General features: G+C 43.6%; 1 protein-coding gene across 1 annotated transcript; it reads right to left on the bottom strand.

Moving 5' to 3' along the window:
- Window positions 1–10,266: 10,266 nt before the first annotated feature.
- LOC135621890 (heat shock 70 kDa protein, mitochondrial-like) lies at window positions 10,267–16,072 on the bottom strand. The gene is made up of 6 exons (XM_065123516.1): window positions 15,885–16,072; window positions 13,314–13,390; window positions 13,119–13,197; window positions 12,469–13,035; window positions 11,756–12,376; window positions 10,267–11,148 (listed from the first exon to the last, which is right to left on the bottom strand). The coding sequence occupies exons 1-6, from the start codon at window positions 15,960–15,962 to the stop codon at window positions 10,528–10,530; spliced, it is 2,043 nt and encodes a 680-aa protein (XP_064979588.1). The 5' UTR covers window positions 15,963–16,072; the 3' UTR covers window positions 10,267–10,527.
- Window positions 16,073–16,117: the final 45 nt, after the last annotated feature.

Here is a 16,117-nt window from a genome sequence, read left to right as displayed (position 1 = left end):
AAACAGGCACCTAGACAGTGGTACAAGAAGTTTTATTCCTTTATGATGAGCCAAGGGTATGATAGAACCACATCTGATCATTGTGTGTTTATGAAGAAATTTTCAGATGATGATTTAATTATTTTACTGCTATATGTTGATGATATGTTGATTGTTGGCCATGATGTTGGAAAAATTGAAAAGCTTAAAAGAGAGCTAAGTCTTTTGCCATGAAAGACTTAGGATCGGTGAGACAAATACTTGGCATGAAGATTCTTCGTGATAGGAAGAAAAGGAAGATTTGGCTATCTCAAGAGACTTACATTGAAAAGGTTCTTGAAAGATTCAACATGAGTAAAGCCAAAGCAGTTTGTTCTCCACTTGCAGGTCATTTCAAGCTGAGTTCAAAACAATGTCCTACAAGTGAGAAAGAAAAAGAAGAAATATCCAGAGTGCCTTACTCATCTGCAGTAGGCAGTTTGATGTATGCTATGGTTTGTACTAGGCCAGATATAGCTCATGCAGTTGGAGTTGTTAGCCGATTTCTCTCAAATCTTGGAAAGGAACATTGGGCAGCAGTGAAATGGATATTAAGATATCTAAGAGGTACTTCCAGGTTGTGTTTATGTTTTGGTGATGATGAACCTGTGTTAGAAGGGTACACAGATGCAGACATGGCAGGTGATACTGATTCCAGGAAGTCCACTTCGGGATTCTTGATGACATTTGCAGGAGGAGCAGTCTCTTGGCAGTCTAAGTTACAGAAGTGTGTTGCTCTATCAACCACAGAAGCAGTTACTGAAGCCTGCAAGGAAGCTTTATGGATGAAAAAGTTTCTACAGGAATTGGGCTTGAAACAAGAAGGATATACTGTTTACTGTGACAGTCAGAGCGTTATCCACCTCTCCAAGAATTCAACATACCATTCTAGATCCAAGCATATTGATGTGAGATATCACTGGATTCGTGATGTGTTTGAGATGAAAGAATTACAGTTGGAAAAGGTGCATACCAATGATAATGGTTCAGATATGTTGACAAAGTCTTTGCCTAAGGAGAAGCTTGAAGCATGTAGGCGAAGAGCGGGCTTGGTACAGCCCATCATATGAGCTGGAGGGGGAGAATTATTGGGTCCAGCCCATATGTGGGCTTGGACAATTGGGCCTATTGAGCCCAAATCAGTAATTAAGAGAGAAAGGGCAAAATTGGGCAGTGTGCAGGGTGTGTGTGTGTGCGCACAGTCTGATTACAGCGTGCGTGCGACGGCGTGCTGACAAAAGAGGAGAGAGAAATAGAGAGAGAAAGTAAGGTTTCTGAGTTTTTCTGCTTGACGATCGGTGGCCAAACGTTGTCAGTTTCGGCCCAAATTTTATGTGGAGAATCCTTGCAGCAAACTCTACAATCCTAACGGTGTTGATATGCAGTTTACCCTCTCTAAGGTACTTTCCTACGATATCTACTCCGTGAGACCTAGAATTCTCTTTTGAGGAGATCCATCCTATGTGATGAAGATATGATATTCTTGAGCCAAGATCTATGATCTTGATGTTATTCTGATCCTCTAGTTATTCTAGAAAAGACCTACTGTAAACCTGTTATCATTATTATTGATAGTGGAAGTTTGAGGTGGACTGCGGTCCCGTGGTTTTTCCCACATTGGGTTTTCCACGTTAAAAAGATTTGGTCTCACTGTGTGATTGATTTATTGCTCTGTTGTTTATGCTGTGCTGATTGATTTAGCATTTTGATATCAAGTTGGTATTTTGATGAGGAACCTATTTTGATACACAAAGAGGGAAAAGAATTATTCTGCATTAACAGGTTTCTTCCCAACAGTCCTCATCTCTAAAGGTAATCCACACGGCAAAGGCTATAAAGACGTTTCTCAAATTGCTGCCCAAATCTCCATACGCCCCAAATAGGGGTTACTAGCAGAGAAGAAGAAAGGGAGAGGAGAACAAGATGTGGCAGCCAAAAAGGTCTAGTCTATGGCTCTTTGGTTTCCTCCTATTTGTAGAGGCACCATATCAATTTAACCCTAATGAATCTCACTCTATTGGATACTAGATCTCCATCCAACTATCCAAGCCTCTTATATTGGTGGATCTCTACCTAATAATATCTTATTGGCTCTTATTTGATCTCATCCATAAGCCCCACCTCCATGAGAGGCAAGCCTCAATAATGGGGTGCAGGGGAACCGAAGTCCCGCCTCGAGTGCATCCAACATCAAACCAAACTCGTTCGGAATAGGGTCATAGGCGCATTTCCCAGACCAAGGAGCATGAAGCTCGTAATTTCCCGGGATGCTATAACTCTCTCGGACGCGGTCGAGCAGTTCCTCGATCATGATGGAATTGAAATTATGTAGCTATTTTGAAACCTCAAGGGCCCGAATGGCCTTCTCATTCATCGAGGAGGCTTCACCCTTCAACGTCCTTGATCGATCACTTGAGGAGGAAGAAGAGGAAGAGGAGGAACAAGAAGACACCCTGACCGACCTGGACGGCTAAACGACCGAAGAAGAAGAGAACTGGGGAAACTGTAGAACAAGTGAGCGAAATAGAGCTGATGGAGGGACTTATAAAGAGAACGACACATGCCCAAAGCAACCCTTCACCTACCCAGAAGAGGAAGACATCTCATCTCATCATAATGACTTGTGAGAAGGAGTGCCTAGACCCAAACTCCCAAGCAGGATGGCCGGAGGATGTGCGAAAGAACTCAAAAATCCTGCTCAAAATATTTGAAAATCAGAACTCCCGCCAAGGCCAAGGTCAAAGTCAACTTTCCCTCCATTTCCCCAGAAGGCCGAAGATTCAAAACCTCCCGCTCAAAGACTTGTAGTGCCCGAGTAGCGATGCTTGGCTAAACATGGGCCCGAGTGACATTGCTCGATTACACCAGTCTTCAGTACCCGAGCTATGGTGCTCGGCTACATCAGACCCCAGTGCCAAGCTATGGTGCTTGGTGTTAGAAAATAAATAGATAAACAAGTTGTAGAAGAAGTTGATTGTTATTAACATATCCCCCTTCCTTTTATACAGGTTAGAAGGGAGAATTTTCCTCAACAGGTTAGAGGATTTCCCTCAACAGAGTAGAGAGATTTCCTCAAACAGTTAGGGAAATCTCATCTACTTATCATGCCCCCGCAAGATGGTACTTCGATCAAGGAGGCCAATCTTGGACAGATGTAATGCAAAAAGTTTACGAGCTAGAGGCTTCGTAAATGAGTCGGCCAATTGATCAGCTGTATGAACATGAGAAACACGAAGTTGACGGCAGACAACTTGATCGCGTACAAAGTGGAAGTTGATGGCAATATGTTTCATGCGGGAGTGGAATACCGGATTAGCGTACAGATAGGTAGCTCCAATATTATCACAATATATTGTAGGGGTGGAATCGATGTTGAGTTCCTGGAGTAGATTCGTGATCCAATTGAGTTCTGCAGTGGTAGCGGCAATGGCACGGTATTCGGCTTCAGTTGTAGACCGGGCGACTGTCTTTTGCTTCTTAGAACTCCAACTGATTGGATGAGCACCAAGGAAGATAATATACCCCGATGTGGATGTTCTATCATCAAGGTTACCTGCCCAATCAGCATCGGCAAAGGCATGAAGACAAAGTGGAGAGTGTTTACGAAAAAAGAGACCATGATTTAGGGTCCCTTTAAGATATCGTAGAAGTCTCTTGACCGCAGACCAGTGTAGAGTAGATGGTTGCTGCATAAACTGTGATAATTTGTTGACAGCAAATGAGATGTCTGGACGCGTGAGAGCTAAGTATTGTAAAGAGCCAACAACTTGGCGGTATTGAGTGGGTTCCGTAGCAGGACTTCCATCCGATAATTTGAGAGAACCACTAGTAGAGATGGGGGTTGTAACTGCATTTGCATCCTGCATGTTTGTCTTTAATAACAAATCTTGAATGTACTTGCGTTGTGATAAAAGGAGACCGGAAGACGTGAAGGTAGCTTCGACGCCCAAAAAGTAGCTTAAGGGTCCGAGATCCTTAAGTGAGAATCGAGCTGCCAGCTGTTTGATAAACGCTTGGATGCTGATGGGATTGTTGCCTGTGACAATAATATCATCCACATATACTAAAATATACATTGTGTTTCCATGATGATGTCGCAGAAACAACGAAGTGTCAGATTTGGAGTTAAGAAAGCCGACATAAGTAAAAAATGAGCTAAGTTCAGTGTACCAAGCTCTCGGAGCCTGACGAAGTCCATAAATGGCTTTCCGAAGTTTGCAAACATGCTGTGGATACTGAGGATGAGTAAAACCGGGGGGTTGTTGCATAAAAACATCTTCGGATAGAGATCCCTGTAGAAAGGCATTATTAACATCTAATTGTCGTAATTGTCAGCCTTTAGTGGTAGCCAGACTCAAGATAAGTCGGATTGTAGTGGGTTTAACAACAGGACTAAACGTCTCAGTGAAATCAACTCCAGATCATTGATGAAACCCTTTGGCGACCAGGCGTGCCTTATATCGGGCAACAGAGCCATCTGGGTTCCGCTTAATTCTAAAGACCCACTTACACCCGATGATGTTTTGTGAAGGATGGAAAGGAATGAGATCCCACGTTGAATTATGGAGGAGGGCATTATATTCCTCACTCATGGCAGTACGCCAATGCGGAGATTTTTGGGCTTGAGTAAAGGTGGTGGGTTCAAAGTCGGGGGATGAGGAATTCATGATAGCTTGTAGGTTAAATACCTGACGAGGTTTAAAAATACCATGCTTAGAGCGAGTGGTCATAGGATGATTGGAGACGACAGGATTGGGAGGTGATGTTGGGTGAGGATCTGTGGCACAAGCCGGGTCAAGTGGAGACACGTCAGGGGCACTTGGGCAAGAAGGAGGTAAAGAGGATGGTTGTGTTTCGGAACATATTGCCCCATCAATTGGGGAAGAGTGGAGTGGAGTAGGAACAGAGGAAACGGGCAAGTGTTGAACTGGAGTGATATAGTGCGGATCAGGAGGGGAGGAAGTAGACGAAGTCATGGGAGGCTCGTCCGATTAGTCCGAAGGTATACTCCAGTGAAGACGCAAGGAGTAGATCGAGATGTTAACTTATGAGAGGCATAGGGACATAACCAAGGATAACATAAACAACCGAACACTCGGAGTTTACGAAGGTTAGGGGGTTTGTGAAATAGTGTGTCAAAGGGGGACTGGTATTGTAGAACTGGTGTAGGCATTCGATTAATTAGGTAGACAGCAGTTTGAAAGGCTGCTGTCCAAAAAGTTGAAGGCATGGAAGCCTAATGTAGAAGTGTGAGTCCAGTTTCTACTTTATGCCGATGTTTGCGTTCGGCAGAACTAACTAGTTGAGGAGTATGTGGGGGAGACTTGAGGTGTTAAATGCCACAAGCTGAGAGATGGGATGTCAGGGCTTGATATTCACCGCCACCATCAGAGTAGACTGTTTTAATGGTAGACTGAAAATAGTTTTCGACCAACTTCTGAAAAGTAGAAAAAATGCGAGAAACGTCAGATTTATGAGAAAGAGGATATATCCATGTGTACTTAGAGAAGTGATCTACAAAAATAACATAAAATCAAAACTTATCAAAAGATAAGATTGGAGCAGGACCCCAAATATCAGTATATATAATTTCAAAAGGTTTAGAGGAGGAAATGGAAGATGAGCCAAAAGGCTGCCGATGACTCTTATTACTAAGATAAGCATCACAATGCATCATAGAATTAGTAGACTTAAAAAGAGGAAGAGAGTGACGAGATAATAATTTCTGCTGAATAAAGGATGAGGGATGACCAAGCCGACGATGCCACACATCAACTGGAGCCGCAATAGAAGAATGAACAGTGGGCTGGGTTATTCGAGAAGCTGACGACCATTCGTAAATGTTGTCTTTATTCGGGCCTTGGACCAATGATGCCCCCGTGCTCAAGTCCTTAACAAGAAATGAATCAGGAAAGAATTCAATGGAAGTATTGTTATGTTTGCAAAATTGAGAAACAGAAATGAGGTTGCGTTTAATATGAGGGGCGCATAAAACATCATTGAGGGTAAATGTATTAGAGTCAGAATTAAGCGTTGTGGAACCAGTATGAGTTATAGGAAGTCATTTACCATCACCGATGATGATATCTTCATCGCCGCCATAGGGATTGTGAAGAGACAAATTCTGAAGATCAGCGGTGATGTGATGAGAGGCACCAGAGTCGACAATCCAGTTGGACTGGCTAGGTGTCGGAGAAGTTAGGAGATTTGCCTGAGGCCAGTGTGACGGAGCAGGGAGGCGGGGATGAGACAGGCAAACTTTAGCAGAGTGGCCGACTTTGTCACACAGTTGGCAAACGACCCGTCTTTGATGGCTCGGTAGGGCAGGACGCCAAGACGGATGATGGCTAGAGTTACCACTTTACGAGAAGTGATGACTAGGAGGATAGGAGGGGTGTTGCATGGAACTCACATAATCAAGAGGCGCATTAGCCAAACCTTGGGTGATGTTCGGCAAGTACCGAGTGCTCTTCCGTTTAGACTTATGACTGACTTGAGCTGTGATAGTTGATCCAGGCAGTTTGTCCGCACGTTTCAAGTACATCTCGTAGTCAGTCAGTTTATCATAGAGATCTTCAAAAGAGACTAGCGAGTCGCGTGCCCGAGTTGCAGCAGCCAATTCCTTGTAGTCGGTGTCGAGACCATTGAGGGTATGAATGACAACCTCTTCGTCACATAGGGAATGACCTATCAAGGTTAAGTCATCAATGATAACCTTGATATGTTGTAGATAATCAGAGATAGTACTTCCCTCTTGTTTCGTCACCATAAGCTTGGATAGAAGACTGAGCTTGCGAGTACGCGAATGATTTGCCAGGGTGGTTTGCAGTGTAGACCATGCATCGGCAGCTGTCACACATGAAGATATCAAGAGAGCAACGGATCCAGCAATTGAAGCTTGAATAGCTTGGAGGATCAGACGATCTTGACGTAGCCACAGCTTGTGAGCTGGATTGGGTACTAGACTGGGATCGCCGGGGATGTTGAGCATGGCTGGAGGACAACTGAAAGAGCCATCAATGTAACCTAACAAGTCGTATCCAAATAAAAGATTAGAAAATTGAGCTCGCCAGGACGTATAGTTGCCACCCTTTGATAACTTAAAGGGGATCAGCGTGGCAGCATTGATGGAGATAAGCCCTGTAGAAGAACAAGAAGTAGGAGTCCCTACAGGAACTGAAACATCAGAAGAAGTGAATGAAGACATTTTTTTTTTTCTCGTATGTTTTTTTTTTTTTTTTTTTTTTTTTTTTTTTTGGAGGAGATGCAGCGAACCTTGTGTGATAAGGTCACACAAGGTGGAGAATGAGGGAGGGGGCTGCTGTTGTAGATTGCTGTAGCAGATTGGGCAATCTACAATAGTGCCCAAAGCTGCTGGAAGCTGCTGTGGATTGCTGCTTGCTGCTGCAGATTATAGAGGTTGCAGTTCGCCGGAAGATGGCCGCGAAAACTGCAGCGGTACTCAAGACTGTTGTTCGCTACTGTGGATTGCTATTTGCTGCAGCAGATTGTAGAGGCTGCAGTTCGCCGGAAGATGGCCGCGAAAACTGCAACGGTACTCAAGACTGCGGATCGCCGGGAAATGGCCACGAAAATCTGCAGCGGTACTCAAGGAAACTACAGTGAGAGAAATCTGCAGCAATTAGATGTATAGAGGAAAGCGGCAGCGAAAGCTGCTGCGGTAGAGGAAGGAAGATGCAGCGGTTGCGGCTGCTGCTGGCCGGGAAGCGGCTGCGACAGTGAAGGAGGAAGACGCGGCAGTCGTCGTTAAGCAAGGAAGACTGAGCAAGGAAGACACTGTTGTTCGCCATTCGTCGCTATTGAGGAGGAGGACACCGCCGTTAAGGAGGCGCCGTTGTGTAGAGGGAAGCGACAGCGAAAGCTGCTACGGTAGAGGAAGATGCAACAGTTGCGACTGCTGCTGGCCGGGAAGCGAGGAAGACACCGCTGTTCGCCGTTCACCGCTATTGAGGAGGCAGTGAGAGAATGTTTTCCTCCTTGCGTGACGGCGACAGAGAGTGTCTGCTGTAGGCAGCAAATAGGAGAGGGAGCAAGGCCGGCGATGAAGGAAGAGAAGGAGTGGATGAGCAGAGCCAAGACGGTGCGACGATGCTCGTTAGCATTGGCTCTAAATCTGTGTCTTGTGCTTCTTCAATGACTCCGCTTGAGGCAGCGTGTTACTGTGGCCGCTTGGCTAACACACGGCGATACTACTGTCGCCAAGGAGGAACTGCTCTGATACCATGTTAGAAAATAAATAGATAAACAAGTTGTAGAAGAAGTTGATTGTTATTAACATATCCCCCTTCCTTTTATACAGGTTAGAAGGGAGAATTTTCCTCAACAGGTTAGAGGATTTCCCTCAACAGAGTAGAGAGATTTCCTCAAACAGTTAGAGAAATCTCATCTACTTATCACTTGGTTACATCAGTCTTTAGTGCCCGAGCTATGGTGCTCAGCTATATCAGTCCCTAGTGCCCGAGCTACGATGCTTGGTTACATCAGTCTTCAATGCCAGAGCTATGGTGTTCGACTGTATCAGTTCCTAATGCCTGAGCTATGGTACTTGGTTACATCAGTCTTCAGTGCCCGAGCTACTGTGCTTGGCTATATCAGTCCCTAGTGCTCGAGCTATGGTGCTCGATTACATCAATCTTCAGTACCTGAGCTACGGTGCTTGGTTGTATTAGTCCCTAGTGCTCGAACTATGGTGCTCGGTCGTATTAATCCCTAGTGCCCGAGCTATGGTGCTTGGAGACATTAGCCTTCAGTGCCCGAGCTACGGTGCTCGACCATATCAGTCTCCAGTACCCGAGCAATGCTGCTCAGCTAGTCATGCATTCCTCCATCATTTGTTGCCAACCAGTCCAGCGTCCGACTGATACCCATTCCCTGAAGTTACGTTGCCCAACTAATCCAACATCGATCGGTGATCAAGTCAACAATCCCTGTATGACGGTCGACTCACTTAGACAAGGACACTGAGCCATGCTCCGAAGGAGCCAAAGCATGGCCCTCTCGAGGGGGGGGGAAGAGAATGATATGGCATATTTTGGTAACACGCTCTTTGGCAGCAGTCCACAGCCACTACAACACCAGCGTGGAGCTTAAAAGCTGATGTGGCGGACCACGTCGACGCAATGCCTCAAACTTAGCTGACTCAGCCATCCTCCCGTGCAGTACAGGATTGTGCAAGGTATGCTGTCAGGTACGAAGCCACCCCCGAAAAGCTTAGGATGGTGTCATCGGGTACGAAGCCGCTCCGGAAAACTTGGGATGGTGCCGTCGAGTACAAAGCCGCCCCAAAAGCCTCAAGACAGCATTGTCGGGTACAAAGCCACCCCGAAAAACTCAGGACGACATCCTCGGGTACAAAGTCGCCCCGAAAAACTCAGGATGGCGCCACTCGACATCGTGCCGTACAAGTCGACCGACATCCGCATAGAAGATATGAGCAAGCCGCCTAAGGGGTTGGCGGCCATTAACGAACCAGGTACGACCGACCCCTATGTGCAGGTATAAAAACCCATCACCTGGCCGGTGCCAAAGGGAGGAAAAAAAAACTCTCTTTGATTCCGCTTCAACCTTGACTTGAGCTTCAGAGATGTCAAGTCAGGAAATCTCCCTCCCGACCTTATCCTGTGTGTAGGAAACCGGCGACAAAGAAGCAGACCACTCGTCGAGGGTGAAGATCGTGCTCGGAGAGTGGAACCCGAACTCCACCCGACCCGACCCGACGCTCGCTCTCGCCACCTGAGTGTCCACGTGGGCAGCCCTACGCATCGGGGACTGGACCAAGCCGTGTTGACTCCCCGGCCACACCGTAAAGGTTCATCTGATGTCATCATTGGTGCATAAACTACGGCTTCATCTTAATATCTTGCTGAATCAATGTGACCTATAGATAGTTTCCCATCTGATGTCAGACAGTGAGAGTCGAACCAATACAATGATCGGGTGTGTTCTTGGGGGCAAACACTCCACCGGCTTTTCATTTGTTCCACGTACAAAGATTGGATCTGACTATCAACCAATCTTGTGAATCCTACTGCGCATTCTATTGATGAGTTTTGGGTGGTCGGCTCTTACAAAAACAAAGTCATGAAGCAGACTCCCAATATCAAGGCAATTAAAAGAAAATTCATCCTGTTAACCATATGAATCCGATCATGTTCCAATCCAACAATTTAAGCTTTTAGAAATAATGACATCCATAAAAACATTTCCCATATTTGTTGACTAGTCAAATCCAGCAAATTCTGCATTTGCTCTCCACATGAAACACCAGGAATGATTACAGATTGTCGAATGATAACAGATATTGTCACGATTGATTCACCAAGTTTATGATCCAGTGGCACTCCTAACATCTAGAATCCGACTGTTTCTTATTTCACATGAAGAACTAGTACAGCAAAATCTGCTCATGCCCTGGACAAAAGTTACAGTACGACATCAACTTCCACATGAAATAGAGTTAGGTTGGTCGATAGTCATCTCTCCGATATTCTACTTCTTGACCTCTTCATATTCTGCTTCGGAAGCCTGACCACCACCTTGAGAGCCACCAGAGGATGACCCACCTGAGCCTCCTGTCATGTGTTGCCCGATCTTTGACACTGCTTTGTTTGCTGCGTCAAGCTTGGCCTTGATATTATCAACACTGTCTCCGGCCATCTCTTTGCGAAGATCAGCTACTGCAGTCTCGATCTCGGTGACCACCTCAGCCGGAATCTTATCCCTATACTCGCTTAAGCTCTTCTCGATACTGTAGATTGTCGTGTCAGCACTGTTCTTGATATCGATCAGGGCTTTCCTCTCCTGGTCCTTTTGAGCATGCAGCTCAGCCTCCTTGACCATCTTCTCAATCTCTTCCTCGGAGAGGCCACCAGATGAGCGAATAGTGATCTGCTGTTCTTTTCCAGTAGCCTTGTCTTTAGCTGAGACTGTCACAATTCCGTTGGCATCAATATCAAAGGTAACCTCAATCTGCGGCATGCCTCTTGGAGCTGGTGGGATGCCAACAAGCTCAAACTCGCCTAGGAGCTTGTTGTCGGTAGCCATTTCACGCTCACCTTGCAGCACACGAACACCAACCTGGGTCTGGTTATCAGCTGCAGTGGAGAATACCTGATTGATGGAAGAAACCAAATAACCTCAGTATCAAGTAAAAATTGACATCCTATTGCACATCTATCAAAGCATGAAAATGCTTCTCCCAAAATCCACATAAGACAAACCATTTCCAGTGCTAAACAAATGTTTTAACAAAATCCCGAAACAGACATGCCACAAGCTAAAAACAAATTCAGGTTGATGAAGAGTAATAAACAAGGTACGAAATATAAAAGCATAGGTTCAAAATTCAGTATTCATCTTCTTTTAAGGTGAAACAATTATTGCTCTCATAAATTTCAAAATCTCAATGGCTTTGGCTGTCATTTCAGTCAAACCTAATATAATAGCAGTTAAGCTATACCATGATTTAGGTATCCTGTTATCACTACCTTGATAACAGATTCTTGATGAAATAGCAACGTAGGATGCTTGTATGGACAAAATATAAGGAAACAAAAAAAGGACTTGCATTTGCCATTCAAGTAGATTAATTATGATGAGACTTTGCTGTTGGAGTCGCATTTCCTTCTGGTCCTATGTTTTCATGAAAACCCCATATACGTAGCTTCTTTTATTAAACTTTCTACTAATAATTTTTTTTCATCAATCATATTCTTACCTGACTCTTCTTCGTGGGAATGGTTGTATTCCTGTTGATCAGTCTCGTAAAAATACCACCAAGGGTCTCAATACCTAGTGACAAGGGAGTTACGTCTAACAAAAGGAGCTCTTTAACATCTCCACGAAGTATACCACCCTGAATGGCAGCTCCCATTGCAACAGCTTCATCTGGATTCACTCCCTTGCTAGGGCTCTTTCCAAAGATTTCTGAAACTATTTCCTGGACTTTCGGAACCCTAGTCATTCCACCAACAAGAAGAACCTCATCAACATCCTTGCTGCTTATGCCAGCATCCTTCAAACAGCTTCTACAGGGATTTTTGGTTCTTTCTATTAAATGATTCACCAAAGTCTCAAACTTTGATCTTGTGAGTGTTATGTTCATATGCTTTGCTCCGGAAGCATCAGCTGTTATGAATGGAAGATTGATCTCAGTCTGGGATGTCGATGAGAGTTCAATCTTAGCCTTCTCAGCCGCTTCCCGGAGCCTCTGTAGAGCCAGCTTATCCTTTGAAAGGTCTATTGCCTCAGTTCTCTTAAATTCATCAACCAAGAATTCTACCAATGCATTGTCAAAATCTTCTCCACCCAAGAAGGTGTCGCCATTTGTCGATTTAACCTGAAATAAAGAAATGAGACCATTAACAAGACCTAACAAAAAGAAAAAGCAGACCCTCCCTACCAAAGGCAAGAAAAATAAAGACCATATACCTCAAATACACCATTTGATATTTCCAAGATTGAAACATCAAATGTTCCACCTCCAAGATCAAAAACTGCAATGAGGCCCTCCTTGTTGTTCAACCCATAGGCAAGCGCAGCAGCAGTTGGTTCATTGATAATTCTTTGTACATCAAGACCAGCAATCCTCCCTGCATCCTTTGTAGCCTGACGTTGGGCATCATTAAAATATGCAGGAACAGTGATAACAGCCTTTGAAACTGACTTCCCAAGATAAGATTCAGCAGTTTCTTTCATCTTTGTCAAAACAAATGCACCAATCTGGCTGGGAGAATACTGCTGACCATTTGCTTCAACCCATGCATCCCCATTGGGTGCCCTCACAATCTTGAAGGGGACCATCTTCATCTCTTTCTGTGTTTGAGGATCATCAAAGCGGCGTCCTATCAGTCGCTTGGTTCCAAAAAGGGTGTTTGTAGGATTGGTAACTGCCTGACGTTTTGCTGGAGTTCCAACAAGTAGTTCTCCCTTCTGATTAAAAGCTACAACTGATGGTGTGGTACGAGCTCCTTCAGAGTTTTCTATGACTTTAGCATTCTGTTATACACAAGCATAGGAGAGTATTATTCATTATCAGAGTTACAGATGACCAAATACAAACAAGACTATCAGAGATCTACCTTTCCCTCCATAACTGCGACACATGAATTTGTTGTTCCCAAATCAATTCCAATTATATCATTTCCTGCTGGTTTTGTGCTGGATAAAAAGAGAAGTCATGGGTAAAGCAAACCAAAAAAAGAAGAAGCAGAAAACAAGCATATTAGAGAAGCGACATTAAAGATGCACTTCAAATTAAATACGTGAGACAATACCTGAACGATCTAACCAAATTAGCCCATTTATGACCCAGAGGAGAAGGACACCAGGGCACACTTGCATTGCCAGATAACTGCATAAATAAACATGAAATATGTAACGCTACAAGTATAACTATGTTACTCAACATAAAAAATAGCAATAAGCTATACAAGTACTAAAACAGAATTATCATAATTTAATACAAACAAGAGATAGCAAAGTGATGGATAGTAGGGCAACAAACAAGAGGCAAAAGAGATAATGGTGCTCAAAGGGGGTGCCCAGTGACATCAAAGAAACAAATGAACAACACGAAACTAACTTAAGAATTATCACCTTGATTCTGTTGTTTTAGAAAACTGCAAAACATGATTATGCAATCCATCACCATGAAAGAAGCTTCCTAGCTGGGTGATCATGGCAAAACTTCTATTTTTTACTTTTCACTCTTTTATTTTTCCAGTTATGGAAACAGTGAAAGCGACGCTGCTACCCAATGTTCAATTGCATGTGCCTTCCACTTTCTAACAGTACAACACTCCCACATGCATGGCATATGCAAATGATTAACCATTGCTAAAGATTTGGGATTATGAATAATAGCTAGAAAATTTGAGAACAGAAAGTTCACATGCAAAATCAGATTAATCATTGCATGTTGAAAATAAGAAACACTTCAATTATGAAAAGAGTGATAGTTAAGAGAAGATACTACAGAAAGAGAGATGAAAGAAATGAATCTAGAGTATCAGTTCAAAGAAGGAAGAAAGTAGAAACAAGAGGAGTTAAATATATGGAAAAGAAGGAATAAGAACTGCACCTGATCCTCATGACTAAATAACAAGTGATAAAGATCAGATGCACAGCTCCATATGAACAAAACAAAAACTTCTAAAGATAAATAATAAAAGGAAGCACTTTTCAGGTTAGAAAAATGCTCTTTTACACCCACAACGGAAGCACAAAGGAACAACCAGATGACCCAAACTATCAGTCTCTTTACACCCACAATGGAAGCACAAAGGGACAACCAGATGACCCAAGCTATCAGTCTCATACTGACAGTATGCCACTACGTTCCCTGATTATGTCCATAGTTCACACTGACGAGGGTGCCCTTGTTTGGGTTCCTCCTGTAGGCATCTGAAGCAGAGCTCTAAGTCATGAACCCAACTTTGAAAATCAGCTAAACAAAAAGCCATTAATTTTGATATTGATCAAGATCTGATTTGCTAAATTTTAGAACGAAATATAGTTCACAAGACCTATATCACACAAATTCCGTAAGACTATTAATAAACAAACTTGTTATGGTCTGTCCACCATTAAAAGATGAAGGGAAAGGAACAAAGAAGTAGAAGATAAGATTCACTTCATGGCCATTGGCTACTAATACTTGTCCATTACAATACCACAGGCTTGGGAACAAAAGACCTGAGCAGCGACAGATCACTAACACACTACCATAAGAAAAGAAAATTCAGCCCAGACTCAGCCCTATGATAAACAACAGGGAACAAGATTGCTAGTATGTGTACCAGTGTTGTCTCTCTCCTTTTGCAGGACCGACTAGGACAGAAGCTGCAGATCACCAACCGGGTAATGGACTGGGGTACTGAGAGGGTTTTAGTGAGAAAAAAGGGTACAAAAGGTGAGGACAAGTTTGCCGGAAGGAGCATGGTGGAACAAAGAGGGAGACACACACAGAAGGATGGGTAAATCAAGCCGACAAAAAGGAAAGAAAGACAAGTACAAACGCCACTTTGGCAATGATTTCTTGTATTATACACCACAGTGAACCAATATTAATAACAAAATGCAACTACGCAATGCCTGATTGCATCAAATAAAAAACTCAAATTTCAGATTTGTGCATGCTTTTACATCAAATATTAAACCGGTACACTCAATCTAAAATACAATCCCTGTAAACATTCCACCTCTTATGAGCTAATTTTCTATGATTTCAGTCTTAGACAACCCAGATGATAAAACAAAAGATCTCAAATAGATATAAACCATTAAAATTATGTTCACTTTCGTGACTCCAAATCTTCCTCCTGAACCCTCTAGAATTTATTGGAAAGTTTTTGTAGCTGAAACTTCTGGCACCAGAAAAACAACCAAACGTACTACATCTGGCTTCAACAAATATACTGTCAGCACGAAGAATATAAAACACGGAAGCTTCAACTATCAATCAAACTCTGAGCTCGATGTCAATCACACTTCTCAAATTAAATTTTACGATAAAACAATATTAATCAGGTTTGTGCAATTTATCATTTTTATATGAAAACACAAAACATAAAAGATGAAAATTTCTGACCATGATGATAACAAGAAGAGGAAAGCATTATTGGGCCTGCACCAACTCACAGCAGAATCACAATAACACAATAATGGTGAAAATGAGGCTAATCGAAAGTCTAACTGATCCGTAACAATACAAAAGCTACATATAATCTTCCAGGAAACGGTACAGAGGCACCGTGCAAAGACTACAAGAAATTTTACGACAGGAAGGTTACTAATCCGGGCCGCTTCGAAGGGGGCAACAATCCGAAGAGAGAAAGCGAGCTTACGCATCTAAGGCGAGAGGACAGAGATGGCGGCGATAGATCGCCCCGCCTCAAAGCTCGAAGCATCATGGATGTCGCCATCGATCTCCTCCGACGACGCGAGAGACACAACAAGGGGTCGGGTGGGTTTAGGGCTCTGAGGTGATTCTTCGAGGCCGGTCTTTGCTCATTCCCCTCGAGCTGCTCTGTGGCCGCAACTCGCGCTATCTTTTCGGTCTACGGCCGCCCGAACCGGG

The sequence above is a fragment of the Musa acuminata genome, chromosome BXJ1-3, assembly GCF_036884655.1.
Source record: "Musa acuminata AAA Group cultivar baxijiao chromosome BXJ1-3, Cavendish_Baxijiao_AAA, whole genome shotgun sequence".
In the NCBI taxonomy this organism is placed as follows: domain Eukaryota; kingdom Viridiplantae; phylum Streptophyta; class Magnoliopsida; order Zingiberales; family Musaceae; genus Musa; species Musa acuminata.
Note: the sequence above shows the minus strand (reverse complement) of the source record. Positions and strands in the feature narration are given on the sequence as shown.